This window comes from Meles meles, chromosome 13, assembly GCF_922984935.1.
Source record: "Meles meles chromosome 13, mMelMel3.1 paternal haplotype, whole genome shotgun sequence".
NCBI classification, from domain to species: Eukaryota; Metazoa; Chordata; class Mammalia; order Carnivora; family Mustelidae; genus Meles; species Meles meles.
In genome coordinates, this window is record NC_060078.1 from 37,624,692 (window position 1) to 37,643,193 (window position 18,502).

Sequence of the window (18,502 nt, forward strand, 5' to 3'; positions counted from 1 at the left end):
GGGAGGGAGCTAAAAATAGCACAGCTGGCAATGGAGAGGCCTTTTCCAAATCCTCTGGATCCTGTTATTCCTCGTGCACACGCCCTAAGGACACACACAGGCCAGCCCCCGGCATTCACTCTTCTTCAGGGTGAGAACAAATGCGAGCACCAAGGAGCCCTTTTCCATCGTGTCAGGACGGCACCATCGTCAGAAGTCATGGAAACAGCCTGTCCCAGAGCTGGGCCAAGGCTGGATCCACTTTCACACCCCCATATCCCCAGTGGTCTCTGTCTGGCCACCTCCTCTCAGCGTTCTCCACCTCTTCCGGACCTCAAGTTCTTGATGTTTCTCCTACTTGTTTGGCCACTGAGAATTAAGGGCCTTGCACTTTTTAAAATTTCTTACGTAAGTGTATACAACCCAGCTAGACACTTAGAAAAGCTACCTGTGTGGACGTGTGAGATGTACACTGCACAATTCCAGGGGCATCAGTCATGACTATGACTGGTGAATGATGCCCCCTGGAAGTAGGTAGTGTGGGTACTGGCATTGCCCAGGAGGAAACAATGCCTTATACAAGTCCGTTTCCCTGGGAGAAGGACAGCCATGCTAATAAAGACTCACAGACTGACCACTTCGTCTCCTGCTTCCAGATATTCCCTGCATGGGCTCTGGCAGACGCAAGGCCACGATACCCAACGGTCTAGAAAGAAATCCATATTGTGATACAATAATGTATTTCCAGGCTGTGGAGGTGGAGAGTGTCAAGGAATCGATCTTTCGAAGGCAAGGGAAGATTCATAACCACTGAATGAGTTAGCACTACCTTCTTTTGAGTGCAAAGATTAAATTCTCTGCCCTACTGACTTCTGAAACATGCTTTATTTATAACAGACTGGGGAATTCAGATATAGTTATATGACTTTCATAGAATTCCCATTCTTCTAATAACACAGTTTCAGAGTTTCAAATATGAGCAAATAGCATGTGGGAATAATAATGCATCACGCCACATCAGGACGCTTACATTCACAGTTTAATGACAAGGCTTTGCTTGTGGGTGTCAAACTTTTCCACTCTTCATGCTCTCCTGCAGGGGCATGCACAAATACACACATACCATACACACCTCAAGATTTTAAAAATACACTTGAATTCTGCACCTTACTCCTAATATCTCCTGTGCATGTGTTAATATCAAAAATAGTGGTTGTGGGGTGCCTGGGTGGCTCAGTAGGTTAAGCGGCTGCCTTCAGCTCCGGTCATGATCCCAGGGTTCTGGGATTGGGCCCCACGTCAGACTCCTTGCTCACCGGGGAGCCTGCTTCTCCCCTGTTTGCCATTCCCCTTGCTTGTGCTTGCTCTCTCTCTCTCTCTCTCACTCACTCTGTCAAATAAATAAATAAAATTTAAAAAAAATTAGTGGTTGTATTCAAAACTTCAAGGAAGACTGATACTTAGAAAAATGCCCCATATTTATTCTGCGCCTCCAAATACCCCCCAAAAGAGAGATATGGCCCATGTGCCATAGTTTGTAAAGTCTATGTATTATCTGATATGAATCTCAGAGAAGCCCTAGAGTTGTGCTGCGAGCAACCTGTACAACTGCACACAGCACACCTGCCAATCAGGTAGAGAAAAGGTGATGATCCCATGTTCCAGCAAGAAAGAACAAGACTTAGTGAGATTAAAAGGACTAGATAACCTCTAAGGTTCATTTCTATCCTCACAGTATAGAATTCTCTGCATTTGTCTAAGGGATCTCAGACCTCATTTAGGGTGGTGCAGGAATCTCCACACACCAGCTCTTCTTTTCAGTCCTATCTATGCCCTCATGTTTCCCTCACTCTGTGGCATGGATGAGCTTGCAGGTGTACAAGGCAAGGGGGAGACATGCAGGCTCCACTGCCTGCTTGCCTGAACTCAAATCTGACTCCACCCCTCACGACTGTGACCCTGGGCAAGTTACTCAATCACTCCAAGCCTCAGTTTCCTAATCTGTAAAGTGATGGTAGCGCCACCACCTATTTTGTTGGGTTTTGTGAGGATTAAATAAGATAATATGTGCAAAGAGCCTAGAAATCACCAGACACATAGTGGAGCACCCAAAGTCTGTTATCCAAAAATTCATCTAGATATATAGATATATTCTATGTGCCTCAGTGTTCTGATTTATAAAATGGGGATTATAAACATGGTTACTCCATAGGACTGTTTTGAAGGTTAGCTAAAATAAACATAAGGAGCTTAAAACAGTGATGCACAGTAAGTACTCGAAAAAAGAGTTTGTTATTAATTTTTTCCCTAAAAAATCAGTTACTCCAGTTCATACAGACTTACCAAAACAAAAGCACCAATAAGGGTAGGGAACCATGCCAGGTCTGCGGAGGAGGAGCACATGGCCAAGAAAGGCTGTCTGAGAGCCGACTGCTGTTCGCTACAACAGGTGACAGACAGGATGTATTAGAGATTAGAGGTCTTTGTTTTAAATTGGTTCTTCCTGAAGTCAGGAAGTACAGTACAGAGGAGTGTAGGTGAAGAGGCGCCTGAGAGGTGGGGAGGCAAGCAGGGGACCCGCTTGCTTGCTGGTTTCTCTTTTCACCATTAGAATCCTTTGAAAGCCCTGCCTTGCATTTAAATAGCACCATCCCCTAGAGATGGCTGTTTCAGCTTCATTACAGTCTGTGTTCATAGAGTACAAATAGAAACCTTTGTGATTTTATTAGTTTCCATGCAACTCAGGAGAGATTTGCATGATAACATTTCAGCTCCTGACTTAAAGAAGGGACCAATTAAAAATATAGCGCTGGCACAGCCTGTCACCAGAAAATGAAAAGGTACCCAGAGTTGTAGAAATCTCTGTCATATCTGGTTCGTGGCTATAAATCAACCATTCAGTACAGCAGATACAAAAACTACCCTCTCAATTTTCAGTTTCGTTTTGTAAGAAATACTCGCAGGATGTCCGCACCCCCTGATATGAGCGTAACGACACGGCAGAAAAATCTAGAGAAGTACTTTTGTCCGGGCTTCATCAAGCCCTACACACATCGCCAGTTCACTTGATAATACCCAAAAGCTACCTGGAACCTTGCAGATCTGTGAAGCGCTGGTGTAATGTGTCTGTGACAAGTTAAACTACAATCCGTGGCCCCCGGTAGCATGATCTTACTGATGTTATGTAACCCAAGACTACTCTGTCCGTTGTAATGTACTAGCCGCTCACAGTTTGGGGGTGGGGCGATTTCATTTCAGAAGTTATTGAGCGTGTGGGGATCCTCCCTTCAGATACTCGCTCCTTTACCACAGAAGCTCTGATCATCCCATCCTGGCTTCTGGAGGCTGGAATGCTCCATGGAACAGAGCCAAGAGGAGCATTCTCACTCCAGGGTTGCCTTCTGGGGCAAGTCAAGGAAAAGGTTTCTTTTTATGCCCAACCTCCACAAAGCCAGCCTATCACAGCGCACACCACTTACAGTCTGTAATCTAAGCCGTCTTCAGCCTTGCCTCCACACCAAAAATTATAACTAAAACCCCAACAGTGATGTGGCTATTTCCTTAGAAGTTATAGCAGAGTCCTAAAATCCTACTTCTGAGATTTTTTTAATGACAAGTTTGAGGGTATTTCCAAAAAGGTCTATATCCTTAGATCGTAATTCTTAAATATGCCACCTCATCAAAGCCAGTACTGATGTCTCGGGGACACATCAGTCTGATTTCACTCTCGTGATTTATAATAGAACCAGAGCTGCCCGTCTGCCTTGAATGATTAGCTCTTGGGTTCTTCATCAGGTACAAATGATCATTTTTTTTAAGGTTTTATTTATTTATTTGACAAAGAGAAAGAGAGATCACAAGTAGGTAGAGAGGTAGGCAAGGGAAGGGGTAAGCAGGCTCCATGCTGAGCAGAGAGCCCGATGTGGGGCTCGATCCCAGGATCCTGAGATCATGACCTGAGCCAAAGGCAGAGGCTTAGCCCACTGAACCACCCAGCCATCCCACAAATGATAATTTTAGAATCTGATGGAAGAAGTGGTTATATATTGAGATCACTGAATCAGAGAACATGCTACGTATAAGAAAACTGAGGCCCAGCGACAATGATTTGCCTAAGACACCAGAGCCACTCATATGTCAAAAATCAAAACTCCTGCAGCCTTTAACTTCATTCTAAGAATAGACATCATTGGGGCACCTGGGTGGCTCAGTAGGTTAAACCTCTGCCCTCGGCTCAGGTCATGATCTCAGGGACCTGGGATCAAGCCCCGCATCTGGTTCTCTGCTCAGCAGGGAGCCTGCTTTCCCTTCTTTCTCTGCCTGCCTCTCTGCCTACTTATGATCTCTCTCCCCTCTGTCAAATAATAAATAAAATCTAAAAAAAAAAAAAGAATAGACACCATTAAACCAGGCTCCAGGGCCAGGAGGGTTGTTCCGTCTGTTCTCAGTGTGGACACCATCTAAATCAAAAGAGGTCAGGCTGGGTGCTTCTCATGGGGCTGTCATTTACCAACCCCTAGAGGAAAATTACTAGCTGCCCCAAGGACAAACATGAGCACCACAGTGAAGAATGTGTCTGGGAAGAAAATGTGCCCAAAGATAATGGGGGGTCATCTCCAGGAGGTAGGGTTTGAAGGAATTTTTTTTTCCGTTTTTTTGTTTGTTTGTTTTTTAAAATTCTGGTAAAACAGACATAGCATAGAACTTAACCATCCTAACTGTACATCTAAGTGTACAGTTCAGGAGTATTGAATATATTCACATTGTTGGGCAGAATGTTTCCATCTTGCCAAACTGAAACTTTGTACCCATTACACAACTCCCCGTCCCCCCCCCACCATAGTCCTTTGTAACCACCATTCCACTTCTATCTTTATGAATTTGACTATTCTAGGTACTTCATATAAATAGAACCATACAGTTTTTGTCCTTTTGTGCCTGGCCCATTTCACTTAGCATAACATCATCAAGGTTCATCCACATTGTAGCATGTTTTAGAAATTCCTTTCTTTATACGGCAGAATAATATGCCACTGTATGTATATAGTACATTTTGTTTTTTCATTCATCTGTCAGTGAACATTTGGGTGGCTTCCACCTTTTGGCTTTTATGAATAATGCTACTATGAACATGGGTGTGCAAACATCTTCTTTTGGATTTGTACCCAGAAGTGGAATTGCTGAATCATATGGTAATCCAATTTTTAATTTTTTTTTTTTTTTTTTTTGAGGAACCACCATACTTTTCTCCACAGTGACGGCATCATTTTATATTCCCATCAGCAGTGCACAAGGATTCCAAATCCTCACAGCTTAGCCAACACTTGTTATTTTCTGGTTGTTGTTTTTTTTTAATAGTAGCCATCCCAATGGGTATGAGGTGTCCTTTTTTTCTTTCTTGATGCCTTGCTGTACATTGCTACAATGAATATATAGTCCAGTTACGATTGAGGATAAAAGGTAAAACTCTGCAGTTAAAAAGGAAATCTTAAAGATGGATGAAAGACCTGAATGTAAGACTCCAAACCACAAAACTGCTAAAACATAGGCAATAAGCTCCTTGACATCAGTCTTGGCCACGATGTACTCGCTTTGATACTAAAAACAAAGGCAACAAAAGCAAAAATAGACAAGTAGAACTGCATCAAACTAAACAAACCTTTGTGCAACAAAGGGAACCATCAACAAAATGAAAACGCAACCTGCTGACTGGGAGAAAATACTTGCAAATCATATATCTGATAAGGGGTTAATATCCAAAATATGTAAAGAACATATATAATTCAATAACAAAGGAGACACAAAAGCAAACAACCTGATATTTAAAAATGGGCAGAAGATCTGAATGGACACTTCTCCAAAGAGGACATCCAGAAGGCCAACAGATGTTCAACATCACTCATCATCAGGGAGATGCAAACCAAAACTACAATGAGAGGCGCCTGGGGGGCTCAGTGGGTTTAAGCGTCTGCCTTCTGCTCAGATCATGATCTCAGCATCCTGGGATCGAGCCCCACATAGTGCTCCCCAATCAGCGGGGAGTCTGCTTCTCCCTCTCCCTCTGCCTGCCACTCCCCCTGCTTGTGCTCTCTCTCTGCCTCTCTGTCAAATAAATAAATAAAATCTTTTTTTAAAAAACCTACAAGGAGCAATCACCTCATACCTGTTAGAACGACTATTATCAGAAAGAGATAACATGGCATAGATGTGGAGAAAAGGGAGCCCGTGTACACTGTTGGTGAGAATGTAAACTGGTGCAGCCACTCTGGAAAACACTATGGAGATTCCTCAAAAAAATTAAAAATAGAATTACCATATGATGCAGCAATTCCATTTAGGGGCATTTATCCAAAGAAACCAAAAACACTAATTAAAAAGATATACTGGGGGCGCCTGGGTGGCTCGTGGGTTGGGCCCCTGCCTTTGACTTGGGTCATGATCCCAGGGTCCTAGGATCGAGTCCCGCATCGGGCTCTTTGCTCGTTGGGGAGCCTGCTTGCCTTCTCTCTCTGCCTGTCTCTCTATCTACTTGTGATCTCTCTCTCTCTGTCAAATAAATAAATAAAAATCTTAAAAAAAAAAAAGATATATGTACCCCCATGTTCATTACAGCATTATTTACAATATGCAAGATACAGAAACAGCCTAAGTGTCCACTGACAGGGGAATGGATAAAGAAAATGTGATAGATGACAGAAAGATAGACAGACAGACAATGGAGTATTATTCAGCCATAAAAAAGAAATCTTGCCATCTACCATGGATGGTACTGAGGGCATTATGGTAAGAAAAGTAAAAAATAAGTCAGACAGAAAAAGAGAAATACCATACAATCTCACTTATATGTGAAATCTCCAAGAAAAAGAAAAAAAAAAGGAAAGATACAAACTTGCCATTATAAAATCAGTAAGTCATGGGGATCTAATGCATAGCAAAGCAACTATTATTAATAATACTATGTTGCATATTCAAAAATTGTTACAAGAATAGATCTTAAAAGACCTCATAGCAAGAAAAAAATTCTGTAACCATATACGGTGACAGATACTAGACTTACTGTCGTGATCATTTCACAAGATATAAATATCAAATTATTACGTTTGCGCCTGAAACTAATATAGTACTATATTCCAACTATACCTCAATTTAAAAAAAAAAAAAGAAATCTTATGAGGAAAATAGGGTTGAACATGAGCTTAAGGAAAGGATGCCATTTTTAAGACTGAAACAAACCACTGACTTCTCTTGTGGGCTAAAGACACCATTCCTACACCCTTCGAGAATCTTACACTGATCAGTTGTGCCGGACACGATCCAAAGGAGAAACGGCCATAATTCATGGGTAGATAAAACAATTCCTGGGAGCCCTTTCCTAAAGCACTTTGTGAAAACTAGGCCCAGATGCACAAAAAAGAAAAAAAAAACAAGATATGTTAAGCTGTTGTCAGATAATGTCGGTCATGAAAATCCCCAGCACTTGGATAAACCCTGTCATCTTCCAAACCTTCCTACAAGCCTGAAAGCCCTTTCTCTGAGTTCTGCAGTTGATGATCATTGGATACGCACTTTTTCTCCTTCCAGAGCCATAAAGGGTCTATACTCCAAAGTCACATAAAGGGAAAACAAGTCAAGGCAGCAGGTTCTCCCCAAGAAGAGCAGGGTTCTGCCCCTGTATAACAGGTACCCAAAAAAGATCCCCACGGGGCCTGGGAACCCAGTCTCTGAGCCATGGGCCACCTGGGCTCCATACTATCACTTAGCTAGACAATCAATACTTCTCACTGGAAGTGTTAAAATCTTCCAAAAGTGAAATCAATCCTTCTACTGGTCTTTACATAATGCCTTACTCACTCGTACTCACTTATTGTCCTGACTTACTCATTAAGACAAAGGTGCAGGAACCAAAAACAAAATCCATCCGATTACATATTTAACCGACCTCTAACTCCCAGAAGAGAAAGTCTATGTTTCATTGTGTGAACATCTCCCTCTACCCCTACTGTCCCTCGCCTTCTCCTCGTGCACGTTCTCTTTTCTTTTCTGGTTTCTTTCTGTTCCACAGAATAGGAGAAACAGCGACGGTGGTATATGGAAGCCCAGAGAAGAGGTAAGAAGAGTGTTTGGGAGAAACAACCCTCAATCTTAAGGAGCAGCTCTACTTAAATGGTGCAAAAAGAGCAGAAAAGTCTCCTTCGGGAACAGCCAACACCTAAAAAGCAGAGTTCAACAGAGGCATCTTGACAAAGGACCCACACTCTACATCGGAGTCCAAGCATGGCCCCAGAATCATATCTGCTCCCAGCCAAGCCAACACTGAACCGTGAAGGGAACTCACCTTTGGAACACAGTGCATGTGTCACTGACAAAGAGGTAACCTGACGGCCAGGGCACAGCTAAAACCTCCACCCACAGCTTCCAACAAGACCGGACACATTCTGGAGGGCAAACGATCAGAACCAACAGTGAAATGAGCCACTTTCCAAACTTTGGGGAATAGGACAAGGAGAAACATCACAACCCCGGGTGAAGGACACCAGGAAGTCATTAAGAGAAAAAGAAAGTAGCCTGAGAGGGGGAGACCCCTCCAGCAATATTGCTGATTTTAACCACCACCCAGCCCTGGGCCTTCCTGGGCTGGATTTAGAACCTGAAATCTATCATCCACCAAGATTTGTTCTGTGTGTCAGGGAAACAGACCAGGAAAAAAAAGGGGGGGCTGAGTGCCAAGAGAAAGATCTTTCCATTCATTCCAAAGTGGGTTGTCCTCCATGAAAGAGCGGCCTCAGAAGCTCATGAACGACTCCAACCCCTCTGATGATGGCACACAGGGCTCCCAGCACCGGCACTGGGGAGGAAGTGGAACCCAGGCCCTAAATCTCCCTTCCACCTCTATGACTTCTAAGTACATAATTCTAAGTAATGCCATGCGCTTCTAAGCTAGAGAGATCAAGTCCCTGTTTGCTGTCCACTGATCTGCCAACTTCAGTCTCTGCTCCCAGACTTGGCAGGAGTCACTATGGAAGAAGAGAAGGAAGGCGGGAAGAAAGGAAAGATGGAAGGAAGGGAGGGAGGGAGGGAGGGCGGCAGGAAAGAGAGAAGAGAGTACAGGCATTTCAGCTAATTACCTTTGAAATGTCCAGACTAAACCAGATCTGGGGCCCTTGGAAAACCAGGTATGGAGGCCAATGAAGCAGCAAGGAGAATACAAAGTGAATGAGATGTCTTAAATAATTTCGCATTTGGCCATGTAAAGAAGCATTAGTCATACAGGTAATGAGATCTTACAGGGAGATGAGGATGTTAAGTATATCCATTTTGGACCTAGAGTGTCAACTACATTTCCAAATTGGCAATTAGACAAAGACAATCACCAAAGAATACCAAAAACAAAGCAAATTCCATCTTTCATTATTCTGAAGCTGCCTTTCCCTCCCCTGCCTGACTCATCCAGCTCACAAACACCTGTCCATCAGGAACTGAAGCCTTCCTGGCCACTGGCCGAGAGAGAGACCTAGGTGGTACAAGTAATTGAAACCAGGAATGAATCAAACGTCATTGTGTCACCAAATCAAGCCCCTCCCTTTCACCCAGACTTCTTCAGTAGCTTCTAATGAATTGCCCAGAAAAAGCAGCAAAATGTATTCGCACCCACGACACTCCCACCCAGCCCCCAGCTCAGCACTGTGGAAAGGGCCTTCCCAATGCAGGTGTGTGCTTGTGTTTATAGGACTCAGTTCCTGCCCTCAAGGGGTTTGCAGACAACTCAGAGACCAGACATGTGCATGCCCCAGGAGAACACAACTGGTTTCTTCCTCTCACCCAGAAAATCACAACTGGGTCTTCTTTTTCCCCTAGCACAGCTCAGTTTTGGGCGCAGAGTAAGTATGTACTTACTGGTTCATAAAAGCAAAATCAACAACAACAATCATAACCGTAACATTAATCTGAGGACCTATTCTGGACATTGTGCTAAGCCCCTCTTCATTCTGGCTCTGATGATGCTTGTGGCTAAGAGTTTACTCCAGCTTCTCCTCTTTGACAATGGAATGACATAAACAGAACATCACAAGGAAAAAGTCCCTGACAGTGGGAGCTGCAAAGGACCGTGCTAAGGTGACAAAAAGAGCTCCTTTCCATGTCACCTGCTAGAATCCTTGAGAACAGCTGGAGGGGGGACGGCACAGGGCTCCCCCCACCCGCCCTGGTCTCCCCACACTCGGGATCTGTCTCGAGTCCAATCCTTTTAAGCTGAACCCTCCATTTGGGAAGTCCCACCCAGGTCCCTGTGGAAAATCAGGCTTGCAGTTCTGCTGCCTGCTGACTTCAAACACCCCAGAGGGAGTGGCCAGCAGTCGGCTTCCTGGAGCATCACCACAGTGCAGCCCTGGCGACACCACGAGCCTTTAATTTAGCAAGAAGGTGGTTTGGCTGAGTTGGCCTCCCGGACTTCGGGAAGCCTCACCCCTTGCCGTGTAACCGACTGGCGCGAGGGAGAGCCCACACATTGCTGGGCGGGCCACCCACAGACCACATTCTGTACCTCCTCAGAACGCAGCCCTGGCAGACACCCCCCACCCCCAAACCAGCAGCACTTGTGGGTTCCTCGGGAGCAGGCACCCGAACAGTCAGCTCTTGCAGGAAGGGCCCAGACACAGCACATAGCGGCTCAGAGGGGCCTGAGCCCAACCCTCTCCACCTGGTCTGCAAGCAGGGACCCACTCCCCACACCTCCCACCCCTGTCTGCAATACCTCTGGAATCACAAGCTGCATTTTAATGGCTCCCCAGGGGATTCCTATGCATAGTAAGGTGCGAGAAGCCCCAGGGCTAGACCAACAGATGTTCTTTCTGGCCCTTGGAAGCAGAGATCTGATATCCAACTGAACAAACATTCCTTGAGACTTCTACCCAGAAGGCTAGGACATCCCTGCTCTGAGGCGGAGATTCCTTCCCTGTGCGCCCAGGGCCAGGAGTCCCCCCACTCAAGAAGCATTTCAAAAAAGGAGGCACTTTTGGTCTGCTCCCTGCAGGGTCCAGAAAGGCTGTGGAATTTCAAAGGTCCTGCAGGAGGCCTGACCTTGTCTGACCCCTAGACATGTGTCCACGAAGGCCAGGATTCCCCGCAGGGCCCGGGAGCTGCAATGTCACTGCATAAGGGCAGTCCGTTCCACCGGAGCCACAGAGGCTGGGCTCCATGGCTCTGAAGGCCCAAGAAGGTGGGGTGGGCTGCTGTGATGCGCAGGTTGGCACGGCCACCGTGAGCTAGGACACCCCAGCTGCCCACTTCGAGCAAGAGGCCCTGGCACTGCGGTCCAGGGCCAGCCTGTTTCAACGGCACACTTCTCTTGTCCTGCTGAGACAGAGAGAAAGACCCAAAGCAAGCACTTACTCCCCACTACCAGGCACCCAATGAATGTCCCCATCCAGGAAGGAGAAGAGTAGCAAGGCAAACGGGGGCCCACTTGGTCTTGGCCTTGGAATTCTTTCTGCCCCATGCCAAATGATAAGGCAGCTCTTCCTTTCCTCTGATGCATGCTGGGCTATGTCCCCAGCGCACCTGGATACAGAGTCAGCCCAAGACTTCAGGGCACCAGTGTCCCCCTAGGAAAGTCTATAGAATAGGGCTAGATAGAGTACCTACCCCACAGGGCTGTGCTCTGTGACAACCCCCAATTTGCAGCTGAGTAAACAGAGGCACAAAGCAGCAAAGTCCTTGCCCAAGGTCACAGGCTGACCCACCACAGCGGGCTTGACAGCTGGGCAAGTCAGCTCAGAGGGAGCACAGTTAAGCTCAGCTTAACTAATTTCTCTACCACAGGACTCTCCAAGCCTGCGATGTGACTCTCCAAGGGGCTGCTCAGGTGTGCTATGACTCGCAACGTTTTTCACAAGGTAAAGGCAAGTACTCACCTGAACACACTTTGGGAAACACTGTTCTGAGGAAAGCTGGGCGCGGGTACAGAGAACCCTGGCCAGGGAACAGTGACATCATCAGACATCATCAGGGAATGGTGACATCATCAGGGGAACAGGTCTGCGAGCTCCAGACTAGGGTAACAGGGATGGATGTGGTCCCTTAATGGTGTGATATTGGCCAACCCTACCCATCTACCAAACAGCTCACATGGTCTAGGTCTACCACTCCTGGAGACCCAGACTCAGGACACTGAGGTCCCCACCATCCAAACAGTGGCCGTCAAAACACAGGAGCCCTCACTGGCTGCCCCTCCCCACCCCCCAGCCTGCAACGGCCGAGAGCCATGAGCCCAAATTTCCGTCTGACCCGAAGTGGTTGTTGGACCCAAGGACAGCAGACTTCAGAGTCTAGAGGTTCTTTCTGGGCCAGAAAAAAAGTTCTATGTGCTGTAGTCTGTGCCCCCCTGGGGCCAAAATTGTTCAAGGAATCGAGGAGAAAACAAACTGACCACTCGTGGAGCTAGTTGCAGGGAGCCTGCTCAGTGCCAGGCACGGGCTGGGCACTCTATACCCACGGTTGCTACTCATCATAAGCATCCTACCAAGGACGCTGCACCATTACGCTCCTTCCACACATGAAGAAATCAAGCTCCAGATGGCTGCCAGCCAAAGACGCCCTGCTCATAAGTGTGAGATCCAGGATCGGCACTGGGGTCTGACTGCCGAGTCCCTCATAGAGTGTGCATTTCCACAGAGTGAGCCAGGAATGGGAAGCAAACGCCCTCTGCTCGAGGGAAGGTCAGCGGGAACTCCCCTGTGAGTGGGACCCGAGAGCTTCTCCAAGGCCACCCTAAGTGATCTGACCAGAGAGAATTAGCTGAAGGTTGTCCAGTTGCTGGCAATCTCCAAGACGTGTTGAGGCAGCAGGGCCAATCTGGACTCAAGAATTCTGAGGCACTGGAGCTCCAGCCCGGATTGGATCCGTTGGACCAGACCCTGGGGAGTTACCAAGCCATAATGGGATCTGATATTTATATTAGTCATGAACCTGACAGAGAAAACGTGTTGTTTTCTCAGACACGGCCATGGAGACGACACCTCAATAATTCATTACATGCACACCAGGCTTGATTAAGCCCAAACTTCTACAGGGAGGACAGCTCAGACTGAGAGCGGGCGTAAGCCTAGGCCTTGCCGCGTTCAAGTTCCCCAGAGGAAGCCACAGCTCCCTCAGAAAGCTGTCCTCGGTTTCCCCAGACTAATCTGAAGAGAAGCAGACCGTGTGCTGGAAGAGGAGAAGGCGGGAATAAAGACACAGAGGCACTCCAAGGCTGAATTCCTAAAGAATTTGCCAGAAAAACTGAAAAACACATTCTGGGCTAGAAACTTTTCCCGTAGGTTCTCAACTCCTTCCAAGCACTGACAGTGAATCACAGAGCAGGAAGGGGCATCAGAAGCTGCAGAATTTAATCTCCACATTTTAAACACAAGGTAAAAGAGCCCAGAGATGTTAAATGACTTCTTCAAGGTCACGGCCCTCTCCAGGCTGCCTAGGCTGCTCACTGTTCACTACAGTCTGCAAATGGATTGGACCTCAAAACGTCACAGCCTCGTGAGCACAGACCTCTGATGAAACCCAACAGAGAAAAACAATAATGTGAAAAAGGACGGCAAAGAACACAGTTCTGGATGATTGTGCCCAAGTTCCCAACAGGGGGATATGTGATTAGTGCTCTCAAAAAAGTCCACATACCATTCTTTTCAAAACAGTAAAGTCACTCACCACTTGAGATTCAGAGGCCAAAGGTGTGAATCAGATGAGAAGCCCCATGAGACACGCCCATAGTCCTGCCTTCCTTTGATCAAAAAAGATGGTGCTCTCCCAGAGGCCAAACACTTGTGATGTTAGGACATCCTGTGGAAACTGACCTCCCGTGGAATTTCACATGCTAGACACCTGCCCTCCCTGGGACCCCAGCTCCTGGTCAAACCATCTGGGGACTGAATGAGGGTGAGGACGAGCACAGCTGAAGGCCGACAGACTTCTGTGCATCAGCAGTCTCGGTTTGCTTGGGAAGCTTAGCACTAAAATCATTATTCCAAGCTTAGGCCGGATGCATTCTTCTGTACCACACTTCGACAACTATCAAATACTTGAAAAGTGAAAAGAATGAAAAACAAAAAACCATGATGGCAGTAAAAATACAGCCCTCGGGGATAGAAAGAAAAGCTCGGAAAAGGCCTAAGTTACTATTAATGAGCTGGCTACCCATGGTTCAAGCGACCAAATCAAGGGGCAATTGTTAAGAGATTCTGGGCGTGTTTTGAAGTACACGTTAATGGTATTAAAAGTGACCTGACCTCATCCTCCACTCGCCTCATAAGTTCCCAATCAACTGCAAGCATCTCTCGTCCCAGGCTGATTTTTTGTAGAAACTTCCAGTTAGGTCAACTCAGCCAGTCTCAGAGCTACAAAGTATAGCCTAGTAGACAGGGATCGCTTTTTCTAACGATCATTGCCAAAAACCTCTTTTCTTGAGAAGATTGACACAAGTAATGCTTGGTCATCATTTGTGAAAGAGACTCTTTGTGTGAACAGTCCAATCGGCATTTCATCCCAGGGACTGCCGTGACATCCATGGATCCCTAGGGTAAAAGGACATGGAAGCTGTGTTTAAAACCCCACAATCACAAAAACACCACAACTTACTTTGACTCATTGAAAAAGTTTTCGTTACGATCGAGAATGCCCAATTCCTTAAGGATGAGGAGGTTGTTAAAAACTGCTCCCAAACCACTCCGTGGTTTTGAACATTTTAGATGCCCATGACCAGGAGCTATCCCTCCCCTAAGGCCAGACATGGACTCTCAGTAAAGAAAAAAATCAAACAACTCCAGGACTGAAGAACATGAGAGGAGGAGATGAGTGAACATGTCTATGAACAAGGAGTTAAGAGGAAGACTAAGGCAAGAAGCATGGTCTCAGGGTCTCATGGTTCTGAGTCTGCTTAGCCTGTTTGCGTCTCTGGAACGTGGGCGGTTTCCCACCTGGACAAGTAAGGAGAAACCTCAGTGTGGAGGAGGTAACTCCAAAGCTGCCTGGCCAACATCTGGAAGCCTCCGGAGAAGTGGGAGGAGGAGGAAGAGAGAGATGGCTTTTATTTTTCTCCCTTATTTCCAACACACCAGTATTTTCCAAAACACAAATGTGCTGCCACAAAACACAGCTGAGCTCCAGCACCCAGCGCGGTGTATAATTAATGATCAGGAGAGAGAGCCTGGGTTCACCCTTGTCCTTCACCCACAGCCCTGGCTTCCCTACTTCCCATAGCTACTAAGGAGGCTGCTACAAGTTGCGGAGCCCGGTGGAAGTTTGAGGGGTCCTGGCATTAACTTTACTAGAAGAAGGTGTATGACCCAGACCTGCCTCTACCTTGAACGGGTCCCCTATTCCCTTTGATCTCCCCTCCCTCCGAAAATTGTTGGCCCCGTGAAGTCCCCTAGGATGGGAATTACTCAAACACAATGCAGCTCGGTCCCTTTTTTTTTCCAGTTCTTTCTTTTTCATTCTGCAGTTTTCTGTGAAAAAATGCCCCAGCCCCTCACCTTCAGCCAGTGCGGGGAGGGGGGGGTGGGAGGGGAGGACATCTCTAGGGACGCGGCGACAGACCAGGCAGTCAGCCTAGCAACCATACTTAAGGTGTAGCGAGCCTCGGTGGTGGTGGGCGTCTGCTGCGCCAGGAATAGCTTAAGCCGACATCCAGCCACCTCAAAAGAGCCGGGGAGGAGGCTCCGAGCGAAACCGCGGCCTCGGAGGCTCTCGCGCGGACCTCCTTACTCCAGCTCCCCGCCACCGGCGGCATTTCCGGGGACCTAGGGAAGGTGGCGTGGGGGGCGAGAATACAGAGGCTGAAGAACTTTGGGCGGGGGTATGTTCCACGAGAATATCTAAGGGATGGGGAGGAAGGTGACATCAGATGTGCGACCTCGCCACATTCCCAAAGTGGCAGCCTCCGTGGGTTGCCTCCAAAACTGGGATGCAGCTCCCAACTTTGCCTCGCTGTCTCCGAGGTCCCCACACTTCCTCTGGCCGGGTTCCTCCCCCGGGATTCCCCAGTCCAAAAAATTTTCTCCCCTGCCCAAAAAATTTTCTCCCCTGCCCAAAGGGTTTCCCCAGCCGTCCGACTCCACGAACTCGTCTCCCCAACAGGTTTCTGGAGTGCGGCCGACGTGCTCCCCCCTCTCCCACCACCAGGAGCCCGGCCGCGGCGGGCGAGGCTGGCGGCACACGCACCCGGAGGCCCCCAGCGGCCTCGGGCCCCGCGTGCTCTGCCCTCCCTACCCCGCATCCCGGCCCCCGAGCGGCGCACGTTCCCCCCCCACCCCCGCACGGCCCCAACCGCAGCCGCCGGCGACCCCGCCATAAACAAGGGGACGGGACTGGGCGTCCGCGTCCCGGAGCGCACCGGTCGGGGGCCACTCCTCAGCCCCGGCGCGCCGCCCGCCGCGCCAAGCGGGGCGCTGGGAGAGCGGAGGGAAGGGCAGGCGGCGCGGGGAAGGCAGGCAGGGATGGAGGGCGGCACGGCGCGGTGAGGAGCGAGGAGGTGGGCTGGCGCAGGGGGCGGGCGCCCGGGGCGCGCGTTACCTTCGTCTTGCCCCCGCAGTGGCAGCAAACGGTCCACAGGTACTTGAGCGTCCGCCAGAGCAAGATGATGAAGAGGCCCCCGAAGAAAGTCACCATGGAGGAGGCCAGGAAAGCCCACCACATGCGCTGGCCCCGGCTGTCGCACGGCACCTCCATGGTCACCGGGATGATGAGCGCATCCATCTTGGGCTCGTGGACCGAGGACGAGGAGGAAGAGGAGGAGGAGGAAGAAGAGGAGGAGGAAGAGGAGGAGGAGGAGGACGCGTCTAGGCTGAGATGGTTCGCGTGGATATTGCTACTCATTCTAAGACTGCTGCCTCCGCCGCCGCCGCCGCCGCCGCTGCTGCTGCCGCCGCCGCCGCCGCCACCATTTGCCATAGCTAGCAACGGGCAGCCAGCGCAGGGGCTCGGGGGAGCTCCTCCCGCCGCCAGCGCCACCCCGAACACCCATCAACAGCCATATTGCTGCTACTGCTGCCGCCGCCGCCGCCGCGGAGCGCGGGGAGGGGGCGGGGAGGCGCCTGGGCTCGGGGCGCTGTGCGCGACCTGGCGGGGTGCGCCGAGATATATACGGCGGGCCGCCGCCACCCGCCCTCCCCCCGGCCGCCCGCCCGGGGGGGGGGGGAGGGGATGGAGCGCGCGGGCAGCTCCCCGCCCCGGCCCGCGCCCCGCTCGCCCGGGGCTACACCGGCCCCGAGCGCCGAGAGCCAGGGGGCGCCGCGGGCCGCCCGTGCCCGGGGTCTGCACCGCCCCCGGGCCCGCCCCGGCTCCGCGCGCCTGCCCGCCGTGCGCCACGCGAGTGCGCTGCGCTCCGGACCGGGACCCTCCCCGCGCTCAGCCGGCGCCGCTCACCCGCCGCTCCTGGCTTATTAGGCGGCAACTAGTTAATAATGGGTAATCAGCCCCCTCCTCCGGGACGCCCCCGCGTCAGCCCGCCGTGCCCGGCTGCGCTCGGCACCGGCTCGCCGCCCCTGCACGCGTCGGGCCACGGAAGGTCCGCAGCGTCCGGCTGCCGGGCCGCCCCGGCCGCTAGCCCATGCCCCCCGGGATCCCTGAGCCGCGTCGCCACGCCGCTGAGCCTCCTCGGCCTCCGCTCGTTCTTCCTCCTCGCCTCCTCCGGCTCCTCCTCGTCCCCGTCCTCGCCGCCCGAGCCTCTTCGGCGCGCTCCCCGCGCTCCCCGCAGCCGCCAGCAGCGGCAGCTGCAGCAACTGGAGCGGGCGCGGGTTCAGGCCGCCTGAGGCGGGAGGGGAGGAGGCTTGCACCGCCGGCTCGCCTCGGCTCGGAGCTGGACAGGGGGCAGGCTGACCCCTCGGCGGCCCCCTGGCACGAGCCCCTGAGTCCCAGAACGCAAGGTAGAGCGCCCCGAATCAAGATTCGGGATCGGGTGCCTCTCTCCAAGGTGCTGCGCCCCCAGCCGAGCAACCCGGGGGGACCTGAGGAGGATGGCGGGGCACCTATGGCAGGTCGTTTTTGCCAAAGGATCCCCCGGTGGGGAGGGAAGGAGTGACCAGCTATCGACACCACAGGCCGGACACCCCCCAAATTCTCGGGCTGTGGGAGTGAGGAGGACCCTTCTGGATACACACCCTAGTTCGACCGGCTCTGGCCTCTAGTTCTCTCTTTCCTACCCCCTTCCTAGGTGCCCCAGTGCCCCACGTATAGCTGGAGGCTGGCGGGTGGTCTTTGGCCCTTGACAGCAGCATTTTCTTTATTAAGGGACAGAGCCTGCCTAAGAGAGTAAAAAGAAATGAGCAAGGGGGACCTGGCCTCAGGGATGGTGCAGGCTACAATAGACAATTGAGTTCCCCAAAGTCACTCCCCCTTTATCTAGCCCCGGACCCCACTATGTGAGGAGGACAGCTGGGAGAAGGGGCCAGTCAAGCCTGCCTTTCCCCCATTTAGGGTCTTCCCTCCTACCCTCACCTTTAAAGAGGAGGAGAAGCCTGGTTTTGTTCAGCAGCCT

General features: G+C 50.1%; 1 protein-coding gene across 29 annotated transcripts in view; it reads right to left on the reverse strand.

Annotated features, from left to right (window-relative positions):
• The window catches only part of KCNMA1 (potassium calcium-activated channel subfamily M alpha 1), a 730,062-nt gene extending 712,703 nt beyond the window's left edge, over window positions 1–17,359 (reverse strand). For 3 of the 29 annotated variants that reach the window (XM_046026770.1, XM_046026771.1, XM_046026780.1), the window contains exon 1: window positions 16,540–17,299. In XM_046026770.1, coding sequence (XP_045882726.1) covers window positions 16,540–16,917 — 378 coding nt within the window. In that variant the 5' untranslated portion in view covers window positions 16,918–17,299. Of the gene's footprint in view, window positions 1–16,539 lie in introns of all 29 variants that reach the window. The other 26 variants (XM_046026774.1, XM_046026773.1, XM_046026779.1 and 23 more) reach the window with 16 other exon arrangements.
• Window positions 17,360–18,502: the final 1,143 nt, after the last annotated feature.